At 48.7% G+C, this 21221-nt stretch overlaps 2 protein-coding genes across 4 annotated transcripts; both read right to left on the bottom strand.

Annotated features, from left to right (window-relative positions):
* Nucleotides 1–1183: 1183 nt before the first annotated feature.
* On the bottom strand, nucleotides 1184–8260 carry GPD1 (glycerol-3-phosphate dehydrogenase 1). Of its 2 annotated transcripts, none has more exons than XR_011977152.1 (8): nucleotides 8085–8260; nucleotides 7354–7531; nucleotides 6432–6572; nucleotides 5999–6137; nucleotides 5672–5784; nucleotides 4255–4488; nucleotides 3851–4072; nucleotides 1184–3272 (listed from the first exon to the last, which is right to left on the bottom strand). XR_011977152.1 is itself a non-coding variant. In XM_072654663.1 (8 exons), the coding sequence occupies exons 1-8, from the start codon at nucleotides 8123–8125 to the stop codon at nucleotides 3176–3178; spliced, it is 1050 nt and encodes a 349-aa protein (XP_072510764.1). In that variant the 5' UTR covers nucleotides 8126–8256; the 3' UTR covers nucleotides 1184–3175. The 2 variants fall into 2 exon arrangements, 1 of the variants encoding a protein (XP_072510764.1); XM_072654663.1 differs by having other exon boundaries at nucleotides 3851–3957; nucleotides 8085–8256.
* Nucleotides 8261–10983: 2723 nt separating this feature from the next.
* Nucleotides 10984–20963, bottom strand: SMARCD1 (SWI/SNF related BAF chromatin remodeling complex subunit D1). Of its 2 annotated transcripts, none has more exons than XM_072654660.1 (13): nucleotides 20736–20963; nucleotides 19599–19786; nucleotides 19284–19326; nucleotides 19051–19173; nucleotides 18489–18611; nucleotides 17245–17361; nucleotides 15535–15636; nucleotides 15216–15377; nucleotides 15033–15130; nucleotides 14445–14580; nucleotides 13734–13856; nucleotides 12822–12923; nucleotides 10984–12683 (listed from the first exon to the last, which is right to left on the bottom strand). In XM_072654660.1, the coding sequence occupies exons 1-13, from the start codon at nucleotides 20910–20912 to the stop codon at nucleotides 12630–12632; spliced, it is 1548 nt and encodes a 515-aa protein (XP_072510761.1). In that variant the 5' UTR covers nucleotides 20913–20963; the 3' UTR covers nucleotides 10984–12629. The 2 variants fall into 2 exon arrangements, with proteins under 2 accessions (XP_072510761.1, XP_072510762.1); XM_072654661.1 differs by lacking the exon at nucleotides 20736–20963 and adding an exon at nucleotides 20475–20623.
* Nucleotides 20964–21221: the final 258 nt, after the last annotated feature.

Below are 21221 nucleotides of genomic sequence, written 5' to 3'. Positions count from 1 at the left end.
AAGGAGACACCTAAGTTTCCGAAGCCGGTTAGAGTACACTTCCGCCCTCTGAGGCGGAACATCTGCTACAACGCAAGTTCCGGCTCCCTGGGCCAATCATTGGAGCCTTAAAAGTCTCCAACGACGAGTTTGAATGCACAGGATCCTGGGGTTTGTAGTCATTCCTCATCAGGACCCCCAACATACGGTCCGAGAGGTCTGTAATCAAAAGGCCAATCCCAAGCAAGCATGATCTAGTGACGTCACTAGTCGTCGGGCAGATCCTTTCCTGGAAAGATTTGCTTAGAAGCCATCAGCGCGCCCCCTGGTGCTTCTTCCAGCACTTTGCAGGCCGGGTTTAAATCCGAGAAGAATGATTGAATGCCAAAGCGAGCGACCTAGGGTAAGTAAGGGGCTGACCTGAAGACCCTGCAGAGAAATACGGCCAAGTTTGGCAGTGGTCGTGTGCTCTGCGGGCAACGGAGAGCCAAAGGCAAGCTGTTGTTTCCCCAGCTTTAAGGCTGCCGCTGATCCCTAAAGTCCTAGATATCTGTGTGGAAGAGTCCCAATTAAAGCCCAGAGTTCTGGCCCCGGAACGCACCGGCGGCGGGCCCCGGCCGGGCTTTCTGGCCCCGGAACCCCCCGGCGGGCCCCGGCCAGGCTCTCCGGGCTGGTGTCCGTAGCTCTAATGTGGCCAGAGATCGACAGCCAAAGACGATCCCGCCCAAAGCTCTCATTCTGCAGATGATGAGAATAATGTTTGTTGAAGTTTGCAAATACTGCTTGCCTTTATCCTAACGCAGCCCTGGAGGATAGGTGCTATGTATATTCCTATTTTACAGATGGAGAAAACTAAATCAGGCCCTCGTTAAGCGACTTGCCTAGGGTCGTACAGGCTAGGAAATGTTCCAGGGTGGTTCGAACTCAAGTTCCCATCACTCTCTATCCACTGGGCCACTTAGCTGCCTAGGAAAGAGGCCCAAGGAGGGTGATGCGAACCCAGGTCTTTTGACTCCAGATCCACCATTCTTTCCACTGCACAGACCAATGAACTAGAATAAGGGGGCAAGAGGCTCTGGGGATGAATAACACATTTGATCTTGTTAGAACAGTAGAAAATAGAATTCTCCTCACCATAAAGAAAAATAAGCTGGGGGGGCAGGGAGGGAGGGCATGAAGAGTACAGACACACACACACCCACAATTCGGAAAAGAATCTGACTTTACTATAGAAACGAGGATGTTTGACATGAAGGCCCCAGATTAAAGTTAGGAATCTGTCCAGTGTCAGTAAATCATATTACTGAATATTAGACCTATTTCTAAGTAATGGGGCAGGGGTAGATTCTCTGACCCAACTCAGCTTCCTGGGGAGGGAGAGTATCATACGACAGTACCACTTAGGAAGACCAGAAGGCTGACCCTGATCCTTTAAGTAATCCTGTCTCCCATCTCAGTTATCCAGGGGCTACACAAGCTGCACAAGACTTCCTAAACCCACAGTTCTTACTGCCTGACAGTGGTTGAGGCATTTAGGCCCTGATTTGGGGGTGGAGGTGGGCTTTAGCGCTGCCCTTTCTTGTTAGTGGACCACCAAGTGCCATTTGCTGACTAGTGTCCCCTCTGCTGGCTGGATAGAGCCCCAGAAGACTATTAATAGCCCAGTGCCCAGGCTGCTGACCTTCTAACATTCCTACTGCTGCCACCTGATCCTTGACCAAAGTTAGGGCCAAGGATACTCTTCTCCTCTCTCTCCCCCTTCTTCTCCCCTCTCTCCCCCTTCTTCTCCCCATTCCCTTTCCTTCCCCTAAGCTCCTTTTTGTCAACCTGTCTTGAGAAACAAGTGTGGATATTTCATTCACTCGCCTGGGCCGTGGCAATGTGGGCAGGTTTTCCTCTGAGAACACTCCTAGCTTTTGGAGAGGGCCCTCTTTAACCAGGAGTCCTGGTCCCTTTCATACCCTATAATTCTGCATGTGCCAGGATGTGGTATATGGAGATCCCTTTCCTCCCACCCCTACTCCATGAGGCCTTTTTTCTTCACTTTTAATGCCTCCTCCCCACCCCCCAGAAGCAGAAGGAGAACTCAGCCCTTGCTCTCTGGAGCACCTTTTTCCAAACCCCTTATTGTTCAATAGTTCCTTCTTGTGCTTGGTAGAATTGAGACAGAGGAGCATGAGTATTTTAGGAAAGGGAGGGGTGGCATTCAGAGTGATATCCCTCTCAAGAAGTCATATCCTCAGCTGAAGGCTGGAGGGAAGGAAGGCAGGGTGTGGTAAATGAAAAGGTCAGGGTCAAAGCCACTTTGAAAAGGTACAAGAGGTGCCTCAGTCAGAAGATTAAGTTCCTGATACCCAGAGATAGAGTGGGTGAGCCCAGGGAGCGGGGAGGGGGAAGGGAGGAACAGGGAGAAAAGTCGCTAGAAAGGTCAGCCGGGTAGGAGAGACGCTGGCAAGGAAAATGCCAAAGCTCAAAAAGCAGGAACCAGGAAGTCCCCAGGGAGGGGAGAGAGGCCCCCAGGGCCTCTGATGCCAGCATAGCTGATTTTCATGCCAGGGGAGGAGGGGAATGGACATGCTCAGAGGGTTCTGAGGACAGAGGTGTTGCTAGGAGAAGCCTAGGGGAGTTGAGATCTTTTGTATTTTGTTACAAACACTGAAATCCATTGACACAGGACGGCGCCCCTGGTGTGGTTCATGTGGTTCTGTCTTCCTCTCCTTCCTTCTTTCCCCCACCCCAAACTCAGTCCACCTCCTAGGCAGCTTCTACACCAACTTCCTCCCCTCCACAAGAAGCTGACACTCCTAGCTGCCTCACTGGCCACTCAATTGGGCATGGGAACTGGAGGACAGGGTTTTTAGCATATTTTTTTGTAGCATAATTTTTGTAGCAAAATGTAGCAGCCATTCTGGCCCCCATTAGACAGAGAGCATTGAGGTTCACTTCCCCCATCCCCAAAGAGAAAAGAAAGATGACCCTACCCCCTAGGGAGAAAGTGAGAGAAGGGGAAGACCCAAGAATTCAGGACTTCCCATGCTGAGATGAGGTAAATTGCTTGGGTTTGATTTGGACTGCAATTGAGTTGAGGGTAAGCAACTGGGAAGTCTTGGCAAAGTTCTAAGGACCCAGGATGCCTCCTGCCCTGTAGTCAGGTTCAGGGAGCTGGGAATCTTCAGTAAGCCAGCCCCAGCGCCATTCATATGTGTTCCGGGTGCTTCTGGAGGTACTGGATAAACTTCTGCACTGGGTGACCCTCGTAGCACACCTGGTACACTGCCATAAACAAGGGGAATCTAGGAAAAGCAAGAGGAAAAGAATAATGCACTGGTTCAGCCTCTGAGTCTGGAATCCCACATTTCACATACTAAGGACAAACTCCTCAACACCCTCACAAAGGGTCCTTCTTCCCCTTCCTGCCTCCACTTCTCTCTTGGACTGGGGAGCCCTCATACCCACACCTTTTTTCCTTGCCTGCCCCTTTCCCTTTGTCTAGGCCTTCCCTCCCACCAGAAGATAGAGCCATAGCCCTGACCTCTCTCTCTGCTCTCTGACCAGCCCTCTTCCAAACGCTTTTCAAAATTCTCTGCCTCCAGGAAGCTTTACCAAACTCAAATTAATCCCACTGGCATCCCTCTTGCAGGGTTTGCTTAGGTATACAATATATATGCTCATGTTTCTGTGTATGCTTTTAGAGAGAGCCCTGAGAACTGGGACTGTGTCTCCATGCAAGGGATTGGGGTGCTCAGGTTGGGTGGGGATGCCTGATTGTCAGAGTCCTATCCCTGGGTCCCTCAGATCTTTTTTTCCTGTGACAGGGAAAGGGGTAGGGGGGAAGAGGATAGGAGGTCTGGTTCAGTGTGATTACACTCACTTGTCCACCATGCCCTTGTGTTTCAGAATGTTGTGCAGCTCCCGAGCTGTCTGGGGCCCCTGAAGCTTCTGCCCATTCAGCATCTCTTTTTCCAGTTGTTCAATAGACTGTGAAGGAGATGGAGTTGGGAGGAGGGGAAGGTAGGGAGCAGAGGGTCTCGGTAATTGGGGTCAGGTGGAGCCTGAAATCTCAGATAGGGAGTAGGGGCGCTGGGGAGGAATTCTGGGAGGGGGTAAGAACATTCATAGTAGATGCTTAGCTGGTAGCTTTTCCCAGTACTCTGCCTCTTTTAGTCCTCCCAACCCCCCACGCCCACCTCCCCAAAGCCTTCCCAACACCTCTCCTCTTCCCCATTGCCCTCTTGGACCCTCTCCCTCTCAGTATTCTGCCACCTTCAACCCCACCTTTCCAGTTCGGGCAAAGGCTTCAGCCACTTTTCGGTTCCGACCCCCATAACAGGTGGTAATGAGGTCAGCAACCCCACAGCTTTCCAGGAAGGTAGCCGAGGAGACTGGGCCCTTGCAGAAGAGCTTAGAGAATGAGATCATTTCCATGAGTCCCAGGCGGATCACAGCGGCCTTCGTGTTGTCACCAAAGCCCAGGCCATCACAGAAGCCAGCTCCGACAGCAACCACATTCTTTGTGGGGAAGAGGGAGGACACAATGGAGGACCTAGGCGGCATCGTAGGCGGCATATCTCCACCCTCAACCCCATTTGCTCTCTTTATACACCTTTGGTTAGATCTGAGTATCATGTTCAGGGGGGCCTTAACCTGGGGTCTGTCAACTTTAAAAAATATATATTTTCATAACTCTATTTCAATATAATCGGTGTTCTCTATGATTTTTTTATTTTTGTATTTTATTACATGCATTTAAAAACATTATTCTGGGAAGGGTTCCATAGGATTCACCAGTCTGCTAAAGGGATCCATGACAAAAAAAGGTTAATAATTCCTAAAGCAGAGGGTTCTGCCTTTTCAATAGCAAGGCCAACATGGACGATTAGCAGCTGGGGGCACTAAGTCAGGGGTGAGGAACCTGCAGCTTTTTTTACAGAACAAATCCTTTTATTAAGGGGATTTGTTCTGTGAAGTTTGGATTCAGTCAAAGGGCAGCACTTGAGGACCTAGAGGGCCAAAGGCTCCCCACCCCTGCCCTAACCTGTTTCCAAAATACTTTACTCTCTGAGTCCAAAGACTGTTCCTTTTCCCTGGGATAGCCTGTGCCACCTGACCTAGGTGGTACAGTACATAGAGTGCTGGACCTGGAGTCAGGAAGACCTGAGTTCAAATCAAGTGTCAGATGCTAACTAGCTGTGTGACTAAATCACTAAACCTGTTTGCCCCTCAGCTTCCTCATCTGTAAAATGAGGACAATAATAGCACCTACTTTGGAGGGTTGTGAGGATCAAATGAGATAGAACAGTGCTTAGCTCAGTGCCTAGAAGGGCTTGTTCCTGTCCCCTAGCCAACCCTACTTCATACCTACTTCCCTGAGTGATGCATACTTCTGGCATTATTTCTAAATCTCTTTCTAGATGTCCCTTGTTCTTTTCTTATCTCTAAATCTGGGTCCTTGGTATCTCCCTATCTCTCCCACCGGACTGGGAACTACTGAAAGCCAGGGGTATCTCTCCTCCCTCTGGACCTTTCTTTAGCCAGTCCAGATGAGGGCAGGTGGTTTTCATCTCATGGTGGGTGGAGGGAGGATCTGCACCTGTTTTCCCAGGGTGCCTCTATAGGTTGCATTCACTGGGGTTTTCTCCAGCCTGCACTCCACGAAGCCAATAGTACCCTAACTCCTTCCCCCATCCCTCACCTTGAGGGCCCCACAGATCTCTACTGTGTCAACTTCTTTCACCACAGTTATTCGGAAATTTGGTGTTTGCAACAGCTCCTTCAGCAGCTGCCCTTGAGCTGGGTCCTTGCAACCTAAAGTGGAAGGGATGAGGCTGAGCAAGAGATATCACTCAATGACAACTGTTCTCCTCAATCTCTGCTCCAGACACAGAGAGGGTAAATTCTACTCCCCTTGCCTTGCCATACCCTTCTATCCTCCCTCTAGTCTTCCCTTTGTCTTTATGGGGGGAAAAAGACAGGAAAAGAAATAAGTTGGGTTATGGTGAGGGTAGGGACAAGATCTCACCAATGGTGGTTTCACAGAATTTCTCATCAGCCACCTCATTGGCAATATTGGCCCCCATCAGCACACTAATGGGGATGCCCAGTCGTTCGTGGATCACCTCAGAGATCAACTTCAGCCCATCGGGGCCCTCGTCCACACCCTGGACACAGAATGGGACTCAGAGCTAGCTTTTCTGTTACCTACTTCCCCACCCCCCATCTTTTTGTCTATCATCCCATGTCTCCATAAATGGAGACCTATTCCTTCATTCAGTAGCCTGCCTTCCAATTCAGACCTTCCTCTTATCCCCAACTTAGGAACCAGATAAACTTCTTTCCTTTGCTATCCCCACAATGCCCCAAATCAGCGCACCACTCCTCTCCCCTATCTCCCTGCAATTGCTGTTCTGGTTCTCACCCCTCACTCTAGCCATCCCTTCCCCCGACCTAGGCACCTTGATAAGAGACACCCCAATGGCATTTCCCTTCAGATGACCCTTGAGCTGGTCACAGATTTTGCCAATGAATTGATGGGGTACCACGAAAATGAGGATGTCTGCATCTGCCGCTGCCTGGATCACATCTGGTACAGCCACCTACAGGAATGGTAGAACAGTGCTGATAGGGCTATTCTTGGGGGTGGGGGAGGGTGGTGCTGATGGGAGAAGTGGGCAGGGAAACGGGTACATGGGGGCAGGATTGAGTTTCATAGGAGCCATAAGTCTTAAAGAGACAGGGCACTTTCCCAACTTCCCTCCCCCAACAGCTCCAGCTATTCTGTGGGGTGAAAGATTCTTGAAAACAACTTCTGAAACCCTAACTTGCTTCCAAGCCATGTCTGTGGGACGTGACAGGTAACTAAAAAGAGGATGGGTTGGGCTTGATGGAGCACTCAGATGACTTTCAGGGCTAAAATGAGCCCCAGATAACATGCCCTCCCCCTTTTCAGAGGAAAAGTGAAAGACAAATGAGTTTGTCCCTACTCCTGTAGTCCACAGAGCTGTCTCCAAGGTCAGCCACTGGGTGAATGAGTAACAGGATGAGAGCCAGGGGCACTATCCTGGACCCCAGAGTCTGGAAGCCAGTCCTTGGTTACCACAGAAATGACTTGCTTTTAAACCTTCCTCCCCCTTTCCTTGTCCAACTCAGCCCTGGAGCTACCTTATGGAAAGTAGGGACTGCATTTCACTCCTTCTGTGGTCCTGAGAAAGCCCAGATCAGTATTAGGGGACGGACACCCCTTGGATAGATTAGGTTATGCTTTGTGCAGACCTCAGTCACCCTCTGGAGCTGGTACTGACCTTGGCCTGGAGTGTGACCCCATACACTCTCCACTATCATTGTCCCTACCCTCATCCATCTTTAAGGGAACCTCACCACATTAGGAGGCAGTTTGTGCCCAGGCAGGTATTTGACGTTCTCATGCTTTGTGTTGATGATCTCTGTTAGCTTTTGGCCCGAAACTTCCTCCTCAAACACCCACATGTTGACCCGAGGGTCAAACTTTGCCAGCTGGGTCACATTGCTACCCACAATCTTGGCAATGGCTGAGCCCCTGAGGAATGGTGGTAAAAGAGGATATAGTAAGGTTAGTGGTAAGGGAGTAGTTTCTAAGATCTGAGGAGGCTGAGGAGGCAATGGCTGCTATCCTTAGGCTAACGGATAGATTGAGTCCGCTAAAATTTAAATAACCATTTTGCCTATCACATCCCCTAGGAATAATGGGCCTGAGACTCCAACTAGTTTGGGGTACTAATGAGATTTAGTCCTACTCACTGGAGACCCAGATTCCAGATTCATACCATCCTGCTGCTAGAAAAGGCACCTGCTGTCACCCCAACACAACTTAAGTCAATCAGATATTGGCATCTTTTCTTCAGGGTTATTGTACAATTGGAAGGAGAGGGAGCAGACCTGAAGCCCCATCCTGCTTCTCCTGTATCTTGTTGTATAAGGATGTAGGGCTATTGGGATACCTGTTAGGGCTAAGACAAGGCAGAGGGAATTCCCTATTCTCTCCTCTCATACCTTCCACACTGTGCAGCCTCTGATGGTCATATTGTTTTCTTCCCTTCCTCCCCACCGTAGTCCTCAACAGGGCCTCTTACCAGTTCCCTGAGCCCACGATGCAGACCTTCTTGCCAGCCATGGTCCTGCCTCCCTGCCTGGGTCAGCTCTGTACCACACTGCCCTGCTCCTCCTTCTGCTTAGAGCATTTAACTGTGGCTCGTTGGGGGAAGCCAAGCTCCACCCCTAAAGCGGGGGTGGGAGTGAGGGAGAGTCCAGCAGAGACAGGGAGAAACAGACGGAGAGAGGTAGGGACAGGGAATCAGGACAGAGACTAATCTCAATCTTTTTCTACTCTTGGCTGGCACCTTCTGGTCTCCTGCTTCCCTAGGAGAGCTCATTAGGTGAGGGCAGATCTAGGAACTATACCTTTTCAAAGAACCAGGCTGTTGTGTTGTCTAGTAATGACAATGACCAACATCTCATTATGATCTCCAGGATGTCCTGCAACTTTAGAGGCAGGAAACCCCCATCATTTGGGGGTTAGAGGCAGGAAACCCCCAACACACGAAAGACCCATAGAAGTCATTCTGGGTCCCCACCTCAGATTCCTTTGACTCAGATATGTTTTCAAGTGCTGAGGGTATGTGAGGTGAAAATATGTTGATCCAGGTCTCCATGTGACATAGGTCACCTTTGGAACAGACTCGCTCAGAAAGATTCTGAGAAAAGCTAGACAAAGAGTCAATCAATTTATAACCTTCCTTCTCCCCCAACTCCCATGCACCCCCAACCTTCTCAAGCACTTAGAGAGGAGTAGATAACCTTCCCCTGCAGTTTTCATGTCTGCTACAATCTCATCCCAAGCCTATGTTGCAAGCTTTGCCAACACTACAATGCTGTTCCTAGAGTGTATGAAAGGGTGTCAGAAGAAATGGTCAGAATACGCTCTGCAGGGTCCAAGTCTGTGTGCTTTCGTAGCCATGTTTGGTTAAGAGAGGGCAAAGGTTCCCAAGTTGCCTTGGAGTGGGGTAAGAGGCCTCTTGGGCATTGCTGCCTGTGTACTTTGGCCTAACAGGCATCACCCTAGCCTAAGGCTGCACTCGAATGCCCAGCTCCTGCCCTGGCAGTTGCTGCTAGATAAGAACTGGGATAGAGGGGAACCCCCATCTAACTTAGGGGATAGAAGTGAACACATGGGAGGTAAAAGTTTACAACAAATGGTAAACATGTATTATCTTTAAATCCAGAAGATAGATGGAGGAGCATATGGAGGACAGTTCAGGTTCTACAATCTCTCCTCTGGCTGAGAAAGAACGCATCCCAGGGTAACAAAATTTCCCTGAAGCTTAGTTATATTCCCTCTTCAGAATGTAATGTTGATCCAAACTCAAGGCCAGCTTCTTTCCCACAGCTCCACCCCCGTCTCCCCCCGGCACAGAGTGTACAGGCTGGCAAGCGCTCAAGTACCAGCTGGAAGGACTGGAGGACAGACAGAGGCAGAGTGATTCTGTCCCTGGAACGCCGTCACAAGGTCAGAAGGCACTTGATCAAAGCACTATAAAATGCAGTGACTCCCAGTACCTGGATCCGGCTGGTGGTGTAGTAGTAGGTAGAGCTCCAGGTTAGGAGACAGAAAGGCCTGAGTTCAAATCTGGTCTCAGATACTTATTAGCTGTAGGACTGTGGACAAATCACTTAACTTCCCCTTGCCTCAGTTTCCTCAACTGTTAAATCAGGATAATAGCACCTACCTCACAGGGCTGTTGTGAGGATCAAATGAAATACTGTAAAAATACTTAGCACACAGCAGGCACGCTATACGTATTCACTTCCCTGGGTTTTACTGCCAAGATTTATTCCTTCTCTCACCCAGAGTCATCTCAGGGAGGGTGGGACAGGGATAAAGATAGACTAAGGTTTAGAGAAAAGTCAGGACTGTCCAGTGTCACACTCCTAGTTTTCTATTAGAGCCAGGACTGTGGAAATTATTTATCCACAGCTAAGGAAACAGTATTTAGCAAGTTTAACTACTGTCCAGCATGTAAGACCCTGCCCAGTTCCAAAGACAATGACTCCTCCCACCAATCTACCTCCCCTATTCAGAACTGATAAGGTTCTAAAGTTTGGACTAGTTCTTATAATCTAATATACCCTGTTTTAATTGCACCAGCAACTCACAGCTCTCTACTAATGCAGAGAAGTAGAGAAATAACAAAAGTTGCCTAATTTGGGGATGTGATTATTAACACACCCACTTACTGGGCCTAATTGCCTTTCTCCTTCCAGTGGGGTCCTAACTCAGCAGCCAACTGACTAGTGGAAGGAAAGCCTGGGACAATCTGTCAGACAAATAATTGAGTTGATTGTAAGGAATATCAACGTAAGTTAATATACTTTGGGGACCAATCACTCCTGAGGGATCCTTCTGGCTCGAGTGTTTGGCTCACTTTATAGAGTAAAAAACAATAATGGCTTACTACTTCCAAACCTCAGATGTGATTATATCCTCTGGGCTTTTAAGAATGAAGTCCTTAAGACAAGGAAAAGTAATAGAAAGAGGCCACACAGGTGCCTTAATATGACAGGGCAAGCAAAACTCATCAAGCAATGCCAACCCCCCCCAATCCCCATCCACTCCACAACCACAGTTAATTCCAGGAGCTCTGTCTCCGGCATCCCAGGGAATCAAAGGCTTTAGGTAGAGCTAGAGAAGTTCAAGATAGAAGGCAACTGTGAGGAGGAACTGAAGTTGGCGCAAGCTGTAGAGCTTCAGATGGGGTGTGGGGGAGGGGCCCCTATGATCCAATCACAAGTAACAGTAATTACACCCCTCCCCAAATTTTCTTCCATACCTGAAAACTAATCCTGGTAAGTACTGAATGCCTCAGTGTAATTTTAGTCCTCCTACAGTACCCAGGTTCCCTTTCCTTGTAGGGTAAACCATAAAAAACTGGAGGCTGTGGACATGGTAATTGGAACTAGATAGAGGGCATTAAATTGATTAGAGTTCTCTATCAAGGAGGGGAAAACCCATCCTTCAGAAGACGCTTTTATTAAAACTGGGTGACATCTATAAGGGGACAGTACAAAAAAAATTTTGGTCCATGAAAAAACATAATATTCAGTTAATAAAAAGTTATCTGCAACAGGGACACTGCCTAAGTGATGGGAGGAAGGCCGATGTCTGAGCTTCTTTCACACGGTCCTGGCCACGAGTGGGGCCAGGGCTCAGTTGCCCCCCCCCAACAGAGGTTTGTGAGGTGTCATTGTAGTAGTGTAAGGGAAGCCTTTCAGAGGGACAATGGGAAGATTCCGCTGCCACGTGATGTGGAGCAGGCACAGAGGAGGGTGTACTCGCAGGAGCCTGAGGAAGGGTGGGGAGGCAGGAGTCTGTCAGTTCTGAGGGGTTCTGGAGCTTATGCCAAACCCAAAGCCCCTTCTGCACCTGGCTCTCTCCCACCCTGCTGTGTTGAGTCTGCGAGCCTGAGATATGCTAACTTAAGGGAAAAATTCAACCTGGAAAAGGAATATGGGGCTTTCCTGGAAGGATGCAAAACCATCTCAGTTCCACTGGGCCAGACCCCTGGCCCTGCTGCTTACCTGAGGGGCTGAAGGATTTCAGTTGGGATTAGGGGTAGAGAGAGTCACAAACCCAACAAAGAGCCGCTCTCCAGCCCTTGGCTCTCCTTATTCCCCAATGCCCCAGGACCCACTATGGGGTGCTAACTAAAGGGGCAAGGGATGGGGAAACAGAAATGGCCCAGGGCTTTTATCCATTGGGTTTGAGGTATCTCTCTCTACTGGGGAAAAGGTGGAATGAGAAGGTTGGTGGCCACATCTCCAAGCAATAGCTGGAAGGAATGGATGCCTTTGCTGGCAGTGACAACACACAAGGGAATGGATGTGGGGAAAGGCAGGGCTCCCAGCCCAAATGCCCTGGCTTAGGAGGAATCCTAAGAAAAAGCAGCAGCTATAGGGAGTGTGCCAGGTGGGAGCAGCAGTCAGGGAACAAACTCTAATACTGATGTGAACCCCCATATGGAGGACTCAGGGAAGAGCTAAACCAGTAGGCCATCCTAGGGGAACATGGCCTAGGGCTCAAGTAGGTCAAGTGGTCCTAAGGTTCCCTTGGGTCCCAGAACATCTCATTTAGATAAGAGTTTGTAACAAACTGATGAAAGAAAATGGAGTTCTATATAGGGACAACCAAAACCAACTAACTTACAGAATACCCCCTGGTCCAGACCTGGGAAAAGGGACTATGGTCCTCAATCCTGGATCTCATAAGGGCAAGGTGAGTTTAGTTGTTTCCCTTGAAGATCACTTGGCCTTAGGCCCAGTCCATTCAGAGCATTGATTACCACTATAAATTCTCTCACTAATACTAACTAGAGGTCCTATGTAGACCAGGAAAAGGGAGAGGCACATGGGAGTTTTGTGAGGCAAAGGGGAGTTGGAGAGACTGGGGAGGAGAATATTTGTCTCTTGAGACAGAAATATGGGACCCTCTTCATCTTGGTGTCATCCTTCAACCAGCAGCTTCCCCTGGAGGACCCCCCAAGCAAGACTAGGGCAGGTGCTATGGGGAGGCACAAGAGCCTAAACGAAGAACTGGTGTGGCCAGGCTGATTGGAGGAAGGGCCTTATGTATTTCGGATGCCCAGGGCCTGCTCCAGTTCCTGCCGTCTCTGTTGCACCTGGGAGGGAAAGGAGAGGGAGGCTGGGGGCAAGCAGGCCTATAGGCTGGGACCTGACACCCCAGACTTCCACTTGGGAAGGAACAGGCCCAGGCCCCTTGCTCTGTGAGTTCTCTTCTGGTCTTCTCAGGTACCTACCTTAGAGTAGAAGTATCTGCACACAGCCTCCTGAGCCCATGGCTGGAAGTAGAACTCAGCTCGGCGCTCCTCCTCTGGGTTACCCACTACATCAGTCATGGTCTAGAGAAGTGGGGAAGGGCAGACTCATTCTTAGTCTAAGCCGTCAGCCCACACCTAGATAACTATAACAGCCTCACAGGTGAACTCCTTGACTTCAGGCTACATTAAGCATTCTTAAGTGCTATTCATCCTGATATTCTCTTACTCAAACATCTTTAATGGCTCTTTATTTCCAATTCTACCATTTAAACCTCTATTCTTAATTTTCAAAGGACTCCTCTATAACCTGCCCAACCTTATTTTACCAATCACCTGTTTTAGACAGGTTAGTCTCTGAACTATCCCTCAGTCTAACAGTGGTCATACCTGGTTCACAGCCCCTCCTCCTGAAAATGTTCTTCCACCTTCCCAATCCAAATTCTACTCATCCTGTAATCCAGTTCAAGTTCCATTTTTTTCCATGAAGCATTCCCTGACTAACCCAATCTGCACTGATCTCATTCTCCTCTGGAATCCTAGAACAATTCACATTTATTATAAAGCTTTCAAGTTTTCCAAGTGTTTCACTCACAACAGTCTCTAACACAATCATATACCATTTTGCACTGTCTGTTACTGTTACTTTATATGCGCTGGTCTTGTTTCTCCAATTAGGGCAAGGATCACACTGAATGCTTCTAGATCATCCACAGCACCTAGCACAGTGCTGATTTCATGGTAGGCAACTCACCAATATCTATTGATTGTTTAAACCGCCATTTTCCTACCCAAAATTAAAGAGCATGGAATCTTTACGAGTTTGGCTCCTACAGCTACCTCTCCTGTTCCTATCCCAGCAGAAATGAGACAAATTTGTGACTCCTGTGTTACCTTCAGATCCCGGCACTGGGACTGAAGCCAGTCATTGATGAAGCCTTGGGGGTCTCTTGCAAAACTCAGCATGAACTCTCTCTGGGTTTTCAGCTGGTTGATGGTCTCTATTGTCTCATGGATCTAAGGATAAGGATATACTTAAAACAGTCTGGATTTAAGAAGACCACAGTATTTTTTCTTATGAGTACCATCTTTTATTTGTATAGTGCTTGACAGCTTACAAAACACTTTCATACACAGTATCTCCTTTGATCTCACCACAGGCAAATGGGGCAGATGCTATCAGTCCCACTTTACAGACGAAAGAAACTGAGGGTCAGAGATGCGAAGTGACTTCACATATGCAAGGTCAAACATTCTAGAAGTTGCAAAATGAGGACAACAACCCAGGTCTTCTGACCTTGGCTCAGAGCACATTTTCCTATACCATGAGTGCTCTCCTAGGGTTAAAGGCAGGTATTCTTTCAGGGCTCCTTTGTGCTACTCTCAATGCTGGCAAAGTCTGCTTTAGGGCTTTACCCTGCTACCCTTTTACATAACTGTAGCTATGTACGTAGTGAACCTTTAGTCCACCTCTCTGTCTCAAAAAAATCTGAAGGCAGAGAAATCTGTAGTGGGTCCTGGGGGTCTATGAAGAGGCAAAACTGGCCTAGCAACTCTTCCTAGGAAAACCCATGGTGCCCAAACTATCTGGGCAAAGGCTCTCACCTTGTTATCTAGAGCAGCAATTTCCTGCTGACTTGCAGTAGACAGCAGGAAGGAGTTCATCTGGGTCTTGAGGGTATCATCCACTTCCACATCAATGTCATAACAGGCAGTCTTCTTCTGGTCGTTGGGGTCAACGCTGAGGAAGAAATCATAGTGGTGTGGTGAAGGGAATGCCTCCAAAAATGCAGTTTCTGAGGTCCAGAAAGATGCTCCTAATTCTGTAAATGTGGGCTTAGACCAGTCTAGCTTCTAAAGATCCAATTCACATTGTCTGCAGAATCATGGGTTACATGCTAGGTAACAGTACCCCAGTGGGAGAGAAATAGAACCAGACACTGAAGTAATGAAACCTGGAAAATGGTCCCAGGGTGAGCTATAGAAAGAAGTTACTTTAAGGCTATGAGGCTCTGGAAATGTTTTCCTCATTCAACCTCTGCCCAAGAGTGAAAGGGGGAAGTGGAGAAAGTGACAAACTTCAGTTCCTGCCTCTTCATTTTAGGAAAAAGAAGGCTTGAATCCTCCCACCCTCCAGTCCCTTGCTCTTCAGCAAAGAAATGTCTTCTTGTCTTGTTGCTACCATGCCCCCACCTGATGACGTGATTAATGATGATGGGCTCTGGTGGCATAAGCAAGGCATGGAGCCGCTGGGGGATCTCTGAGAACTTCATCCGCTGTGACTCGAATATCTACAGGAAGAAGCAATTTAAGGCTGAGGATACATAGGACTCCCTGCCAGAACACTAAACTCTAAAGAGCAGAACCCTCACTCACCTGCTGGAGGTATTTATCACAGATAACGAACTCCCGTTCATGGGGGTCCTGAAGCTTATGAGTCTTGATGTACTGCCACAGTGCTTGGATGATCACTGGACGTGTCTGGGTGTGGATACCCAGGAGTCGGGCCAGGCGGGGGTCCAATTTAAACTGAGGAGGCTACAGAAACACAAGGGTAACGGGAAGGTGTGGGCACAGCAAACCAAGCCAGTCTGCATCTTCAAGGACTTAGAAGAGATGACTCAGAGTTTAGCTAGAACCGAGAATAAGTAATGAGATGGGGCTGTGAAAGCAAGATTCTCCCCCCTGACAATACCTGGTAATCTAGCATCAGCAAAACAGTGCAACGAACATTTACATCTCCTGGCCGCTTCACCTGGAAGCCATCTGTCTCCTGGGTGGTAGCAGTCCTGTGCCACTAGAGAGAGAAATATATCAGGGGCTGTTCTCCCAAAGGAAGCATAGCAGTGGTGGGAGGAACATCTTTTTACTGAAATCTGATTAATGTTTTTTGGGATTTTTTAATACCAGTCATTTCCCAGAAAACGTCTTTTGTCAGTAACTATATTCAAATCAATCTTTCTGTGTTGTTGAAAGGGAATGGTAATGGAGAGTAATCAAAAAAACCCTTTTATTTGACTTAAATTTTTTTTGGCAATATATTTTACTTTTAATTTCCCTGGCAAAAAACTTATTAAAATTAGGTTAGATTGTTTGAACAAAAAGCTAAATAAATGAGTTTCATTCCCAAACAGAAAACAAAGTATCAATGAGCTGAGATATGTAGATTTCTGTTGATCCCATGCCTTGCTTCTTAGTGAGCTCAGCGAGGACAAGGACCATGCATGTTCTATCTCCCACGCTCCTCGGGCTTGGCCATGCCTCTTGCAACTGCAACTGCTATTCACTCAATGCTAGAAAGTCTAAGACCTTTAATGCCACCAACTCTATCTGCTCCTCATTTTAGCCAAAGAAAGGCAGCCAGTCTAAGGAGTTTAAGATAGAAGAGAATGGGGAGCTAATTGTGTACTGGCAAAGAACAAACTGAAATAGTGGAGAGAGAATTGGCATCACTTAAGACCTGGATTTAAGTCTCATCTGTGGCACATACCAGAAGTGTGATGCTGAGTGAGTCATTTAACCTCTCAATGCTCCAAGCAGCTCTCTAAGACTTTCAGAATCTGCACTGACCTGCACTGGCAGAGGGAGTTTCCTCCCAGTTCTCTATGGCAAGGAAGTTGCAGGTCCAGTTTAAAAAAAAGTGGTGGTGGAAGACTCCATCTGGAGCTACCCATTCTGATGTTGGATAGCCAAGGAAATAATCATGTTTCTAACTTAATCTATAGAGTAACTAACAGGGCAACACTTACAACTAGGCACATAATAAATGATCTTCTATAATAATCACTCATTGTCCGTAGAGTCAGAAAAATACTCTGCAATAATACCCAGAAAGGGCCAGGGACTAATGTGGAAAGCCCTGAGCTGAGAAAGAAGTAACCAGTAGAAAAAACTTCCATTGTGCCAAATGACACCATGAGCTACAGCAAGTCCCCCAAGAAGAAGTATAAATGGGTCTTAAACTGATATATGATCTCACAGGTGGCAAGTAGGATGGGGAGCTGGCCTTGGACATGGGTATAGTCAAGAGACCCCAGCTAGGATTTCGGGGAGGGGGAGAGGAGGAAGAGGAGAAGGAAGGTGAGAGAAGGGAGGGGAGGAGAAAGCAGAACTTTTATATACCTAAGAAGTACTAATGGCAAAGAGGCAAAATGTCAAAGATTTCTTCTGGCCTTGGGATGAACAAGCTGTTCTAGCTCCCAACTAAACTAGATGGTGCCCCCTGGAGGTCAATAGACAAACTATAAAGGATAAATATTTGGTGTGGAGGTAAGGTATACTTGGAACAATCTCTTGAATTTATCTTGGACTTACATTTCTCTCCCACTACCTTAGATATTCCTGACTTGATTCCCAGTTCCCTCAGTCCCATCCATATCAGAACCTGGACAAATGAATTACTCACTTCCACCAAGTGGTTGTCTGGCCCGTATAAATCTTTGTCCAACTCAATCACCAAAGACTTAAAGAAGGAAGAGAATTTACGCTTCTGCTTGGTAGCATCATATTTAGACAGAGCTGACTGAAGAAGAAGAAAAAAGACATATTAGGGAAGAAAAATTAGAAAATGGCCAAAGCAAGGCCCATGGCCAAAGAACCCACAATGATACCAGGACGAGTTGAAGCCAAATGGAATCAGAAATGATTTCCAAATATTTTTATTGGGGGATGGCAGGTTGATGTCTTGGGCAACAAACCAGTCATAGTGACACTGAAACCTTGGAAAAACAATTCTGTAACATATACGTGGTCATTTATTCACCCACCCCTCTCCCAAGGGAAAAATACTTCTGGGAATGAGGCAAGGAATTCTAATATCCACATTTAGGAACAGAATAAATTCTAAGAGAATAAAGTCTGACTGGAGGGAAAAGTGAATCATGAGCAACAGCAGCAAGAACAAAAACGGTTTTACTGGGACAGAATGACAACACAAGCAGATGGAATGCACTTATGTACATGGGAAGGAAGCTCTGATACAGAGCTCCAGTTCTCTGAGCAAAATTCACTCAAAATAGCTTGGCTTTAAGCAGTCACCATGGCTGAAAACAGGCTAAGGGGTAAACAATGGAAGGTAATGAGGAAAAAATAAGCTTCCCCGAGGAGCAAGTGGGGGTGGGAGGTCTAGGGGCTCACAACCCCCCCGTTGACACTCAGCATGAAATAATGAATAGCATGTCAGAGAAATCTGCCTGTTCTAAATCATGATTTGTTCTCAGCAACAGCAGAGAGAAGGGAGATCACACAATGGGAATTAAGGATCTTAAGGATTCAGACAGGAAGTCATGGCTTGAAATGCCATATGGGGGAAAAACCTGCAAACTCACTTGATAAATAAGCCCAAACCAAGGTAATCAGCAGAAACCTGGGAAACCATTAATGGCCAGAACGAGCCGAGGGGGGAAGTGAACAGCAAATCAGATCACAGGACAATAGTGTTCTCAACACGATATGGCAGTGAAGGCCAAAGCTGTGGGAGCTGCACACAAAGAGCCATTGTCTTCCAACGCAAGGAGCCGAACGTCCCTCTCCCTGCTGCTCTGGAAAGGAGTTGTGAGCACCGTTCAGGGTCCCTCCAGACCAGAAAGACATTGCTCTTCTCTAGATGCCCCCACCCCCAGTCCCTACCAGTGTGAACATCACACTCACATCCTCAAGGAGCCTTCCTTCCACTCGAAGCTCCCAGGAAGCCACAGTTCCTTCCCCATCTTCAGCATCTGATTTAGCTGGATTGAAAGTATTCGAAATGAAAATACGAAGTTTCCGTTTTTGCTGGAGGGGGTAGAAACAAAGATTAGTATAGAGCTTTGGAAACAATACTGTGCCCTAACCATTTAATTCTACCAGAACAAATTGCTGTCTGCCCAGTCCCTTGGGGAGGGTAGAGATTCCAACTAGGAGAAATGAATGGGCAACCAGCCCACAGTGCATAAATAAGGATGCAAGACAAACGAGGATATTCACAGTGCCAACTGGGTTCCTGGGTAGAGGACTCAATTACAACAGTGACATCAAAAGTACAAAGATTTCTGGTGAAACAGTGGGCCCTCTTCTCCTTTTTCTATTCTGGTACTTCTAATAAAATTAGCTATTAGGGAAAAGGGGAAATTTAAATACGTCTGGGAGATCTACAGTGAACTTTCAATTTCTTAGACTGCTGATGGATCCTGAATCCCTCTTTCTTGGGTCTCTGCCGAGGAGTTTCCTGTACCTTGATGGGTCGTTTCAAGGCCTCCTGGATATCTAGCCGTTTCCTCATAATGGTTTGATCCAGTTTCCTTTCAAAAGCCAAGAGGTCCATGTAGGCCTGGGATTCTGGTACCAGCTCACGAATCTAAAGGGGAGCAAGATATAGTCAGGTATATAAAATTTGCTTTCAAACTCACGGGTACTATAGGGGCCCTAGGGGAGACTCAGGACATGGGGAAGGCGTGCTAGACTCACCCTTTGAGGTAGAATTTTGTCAGCCATCTTCTTTTTCTTTGCACTGTTCAGAATAAACATTGGTATTAGGCTGGGATGGAACTGACCAGAATCTGAAAATGGGGAGGGCGGCATCCTCATATGAATGCATGAGAAAGAGGAAAAGGGGTGCCCAGGGACTGAAAAGTTTCTTTCAGACCAGAGAAAAATCCCCCCAACCCATGGTAAACTCAGATAAGGTAGTTTCATGAGTCACATAGGTTTATAGACACACTCCCCAGTTTCAGCTGCTATGTCTCCATAGAATTGCTTTTACCCTTCCCAGAAGTGTCTTACTTGTGATTTCGATTCTGGACCGCCTGCTGCTGGACCTGTTGGATCTGTTGAGGAGCTGGTCTCTTTCGGGACTGATCTATTCCTGACTGGGCCAGACCAGGTCGAACTGAAGGATTCCCCCCATAGCCAGGAGGTCCCATAGAAGGTCCCTGAGGTGTCATACGGCTCCCTGGCAACATGCCTGGACGCTGTAGGTGAGACACAACACAGAGATGTTATAGCTGTCCCGAGCTGTGGGATGTTAGAAAGAATATTGTGTTACCTCAGGGAAAGGTATGGGGAAAATGGGAGAACCCTAGAACCTTGTATGAATGTGGGCTAACTGGAGCTTCCTTTACCCAGGATCCTGGCTCCTGAGAAGGCGGACCAGCCCAAAGTAGAAGAAAGGACCAAAGGACGAGACCAAGGTAAAATGTCATCTAGCCCGCCCCATCTCCTCTAATGCATAAACACGCTTCCTTGCTGTTCTGGGATTTCCTCTTTCCCTTAAGCCTCCTGTTCCTTTGGGGTTCTTCTTTTCTAGTCGCTATCTCTTTGACAACTATGCCTTCAATGGTTATCAGGACACCGTGGAGTTCTTAATCTTCCGTAGATCAGAACTCCCTCTTCAGCCTCTCCTCTATAACCTAACTCCGTACCCTTCCAAAGAAACAGAGCCAGAACCAGAGTTGGACCGGACCTGGGAGGTCACCTTGGCCCATCTCCCAAATCTGAATGCAGAAGCTGCAAGCTGTACGTAGGACATTAACCCTAGGACGAAGGGGCGCCTTTACTTTAGGGACCTGGAAGCCGAGGCCACAAGGGCTGGGTGAACTGGCCCCAGAGCACGCGGACGTCAAGCGGCGGCCGCATTTGAACCCAGGACCTCCGCCGAACCTGCTCCCGCGGTCCGGCCTCCCTAAGCGCACACCGGGAGGGATGCGGCCGGACCGGAGGCGCCTGGCTCTGCAGCTCGCTCCTCTCCCCAAGCCGCCGGGCCACGGCCAGCTCCATCTCCATCCTCTCGCCCTCCCCTTCTCCCCGGTTCCGGCCGCCTCCGGGCACCCCCGGCCCAGCCCCTTCTGCCACTCACCCGCAGGGCCCGCCCCCCTCCCGCGCGCCCCTCCTCCTGCCCCCCTCTTCCCCGCCCCCACTCACCGGATAGGCTGCTCCGGGCATCGGAGAGCGGTAGAGCCCCTGGCCGGGCGCCGGGCCCATTCGCACCGGGGGCCCCGGGGTCCCACCCGGGCCCAGGGCGGCCGCCGCGCCCGCCCCTGACGCAGCTCCGGCGCCGCCGCTCGGAGCCACTGACTGGAAACCAGCCCGGGCCGCCATCTTCCCCCGGAGCCGCTGCCGCCGCCGCACAAAGAACCGGAACCGGAACTCCCCCCTCTCTCGGCCACTCTCCCTTCCCCCTCAGCTACCCCCCCTCCCACCCCCAGACCTCCGGAGCTTGCCCGGGATAGGGAAGGGGTGGCTTCGGGCAACGAGACTGCGGGCTAGAAGGGAGTGGTGGAAAAGGCGAGGCGGGCGGTCCCCTCCTCCTGGCCCGCTGGCCCTAGGCGGAGAAACCAGCGAGAAGGAGCTGCGGGGGAGAGCGCCCCTGAGCCGCGCCCCCTGCCGGCCGGAGGGCGGCCAGGCGCC

Source organism: Notamacropus eugenii, chromosome 3 (assembly GCF_028372415.1).
Source record: "Notamacropus eugenii isolate mMacEug1 chromosome 3, mMacEug1.pri_v2, whole genome shotgun sequence".
Lineage (NCBI taxonomy): Eukaryota > Metazoa > Chordata > Mammalia > Diprotodontia > Macropodidae > Notamacropus > Notamacropus eugenii.
This window is presented reverse-complemented; position numbering and strand designations above follow the sequence as displayed.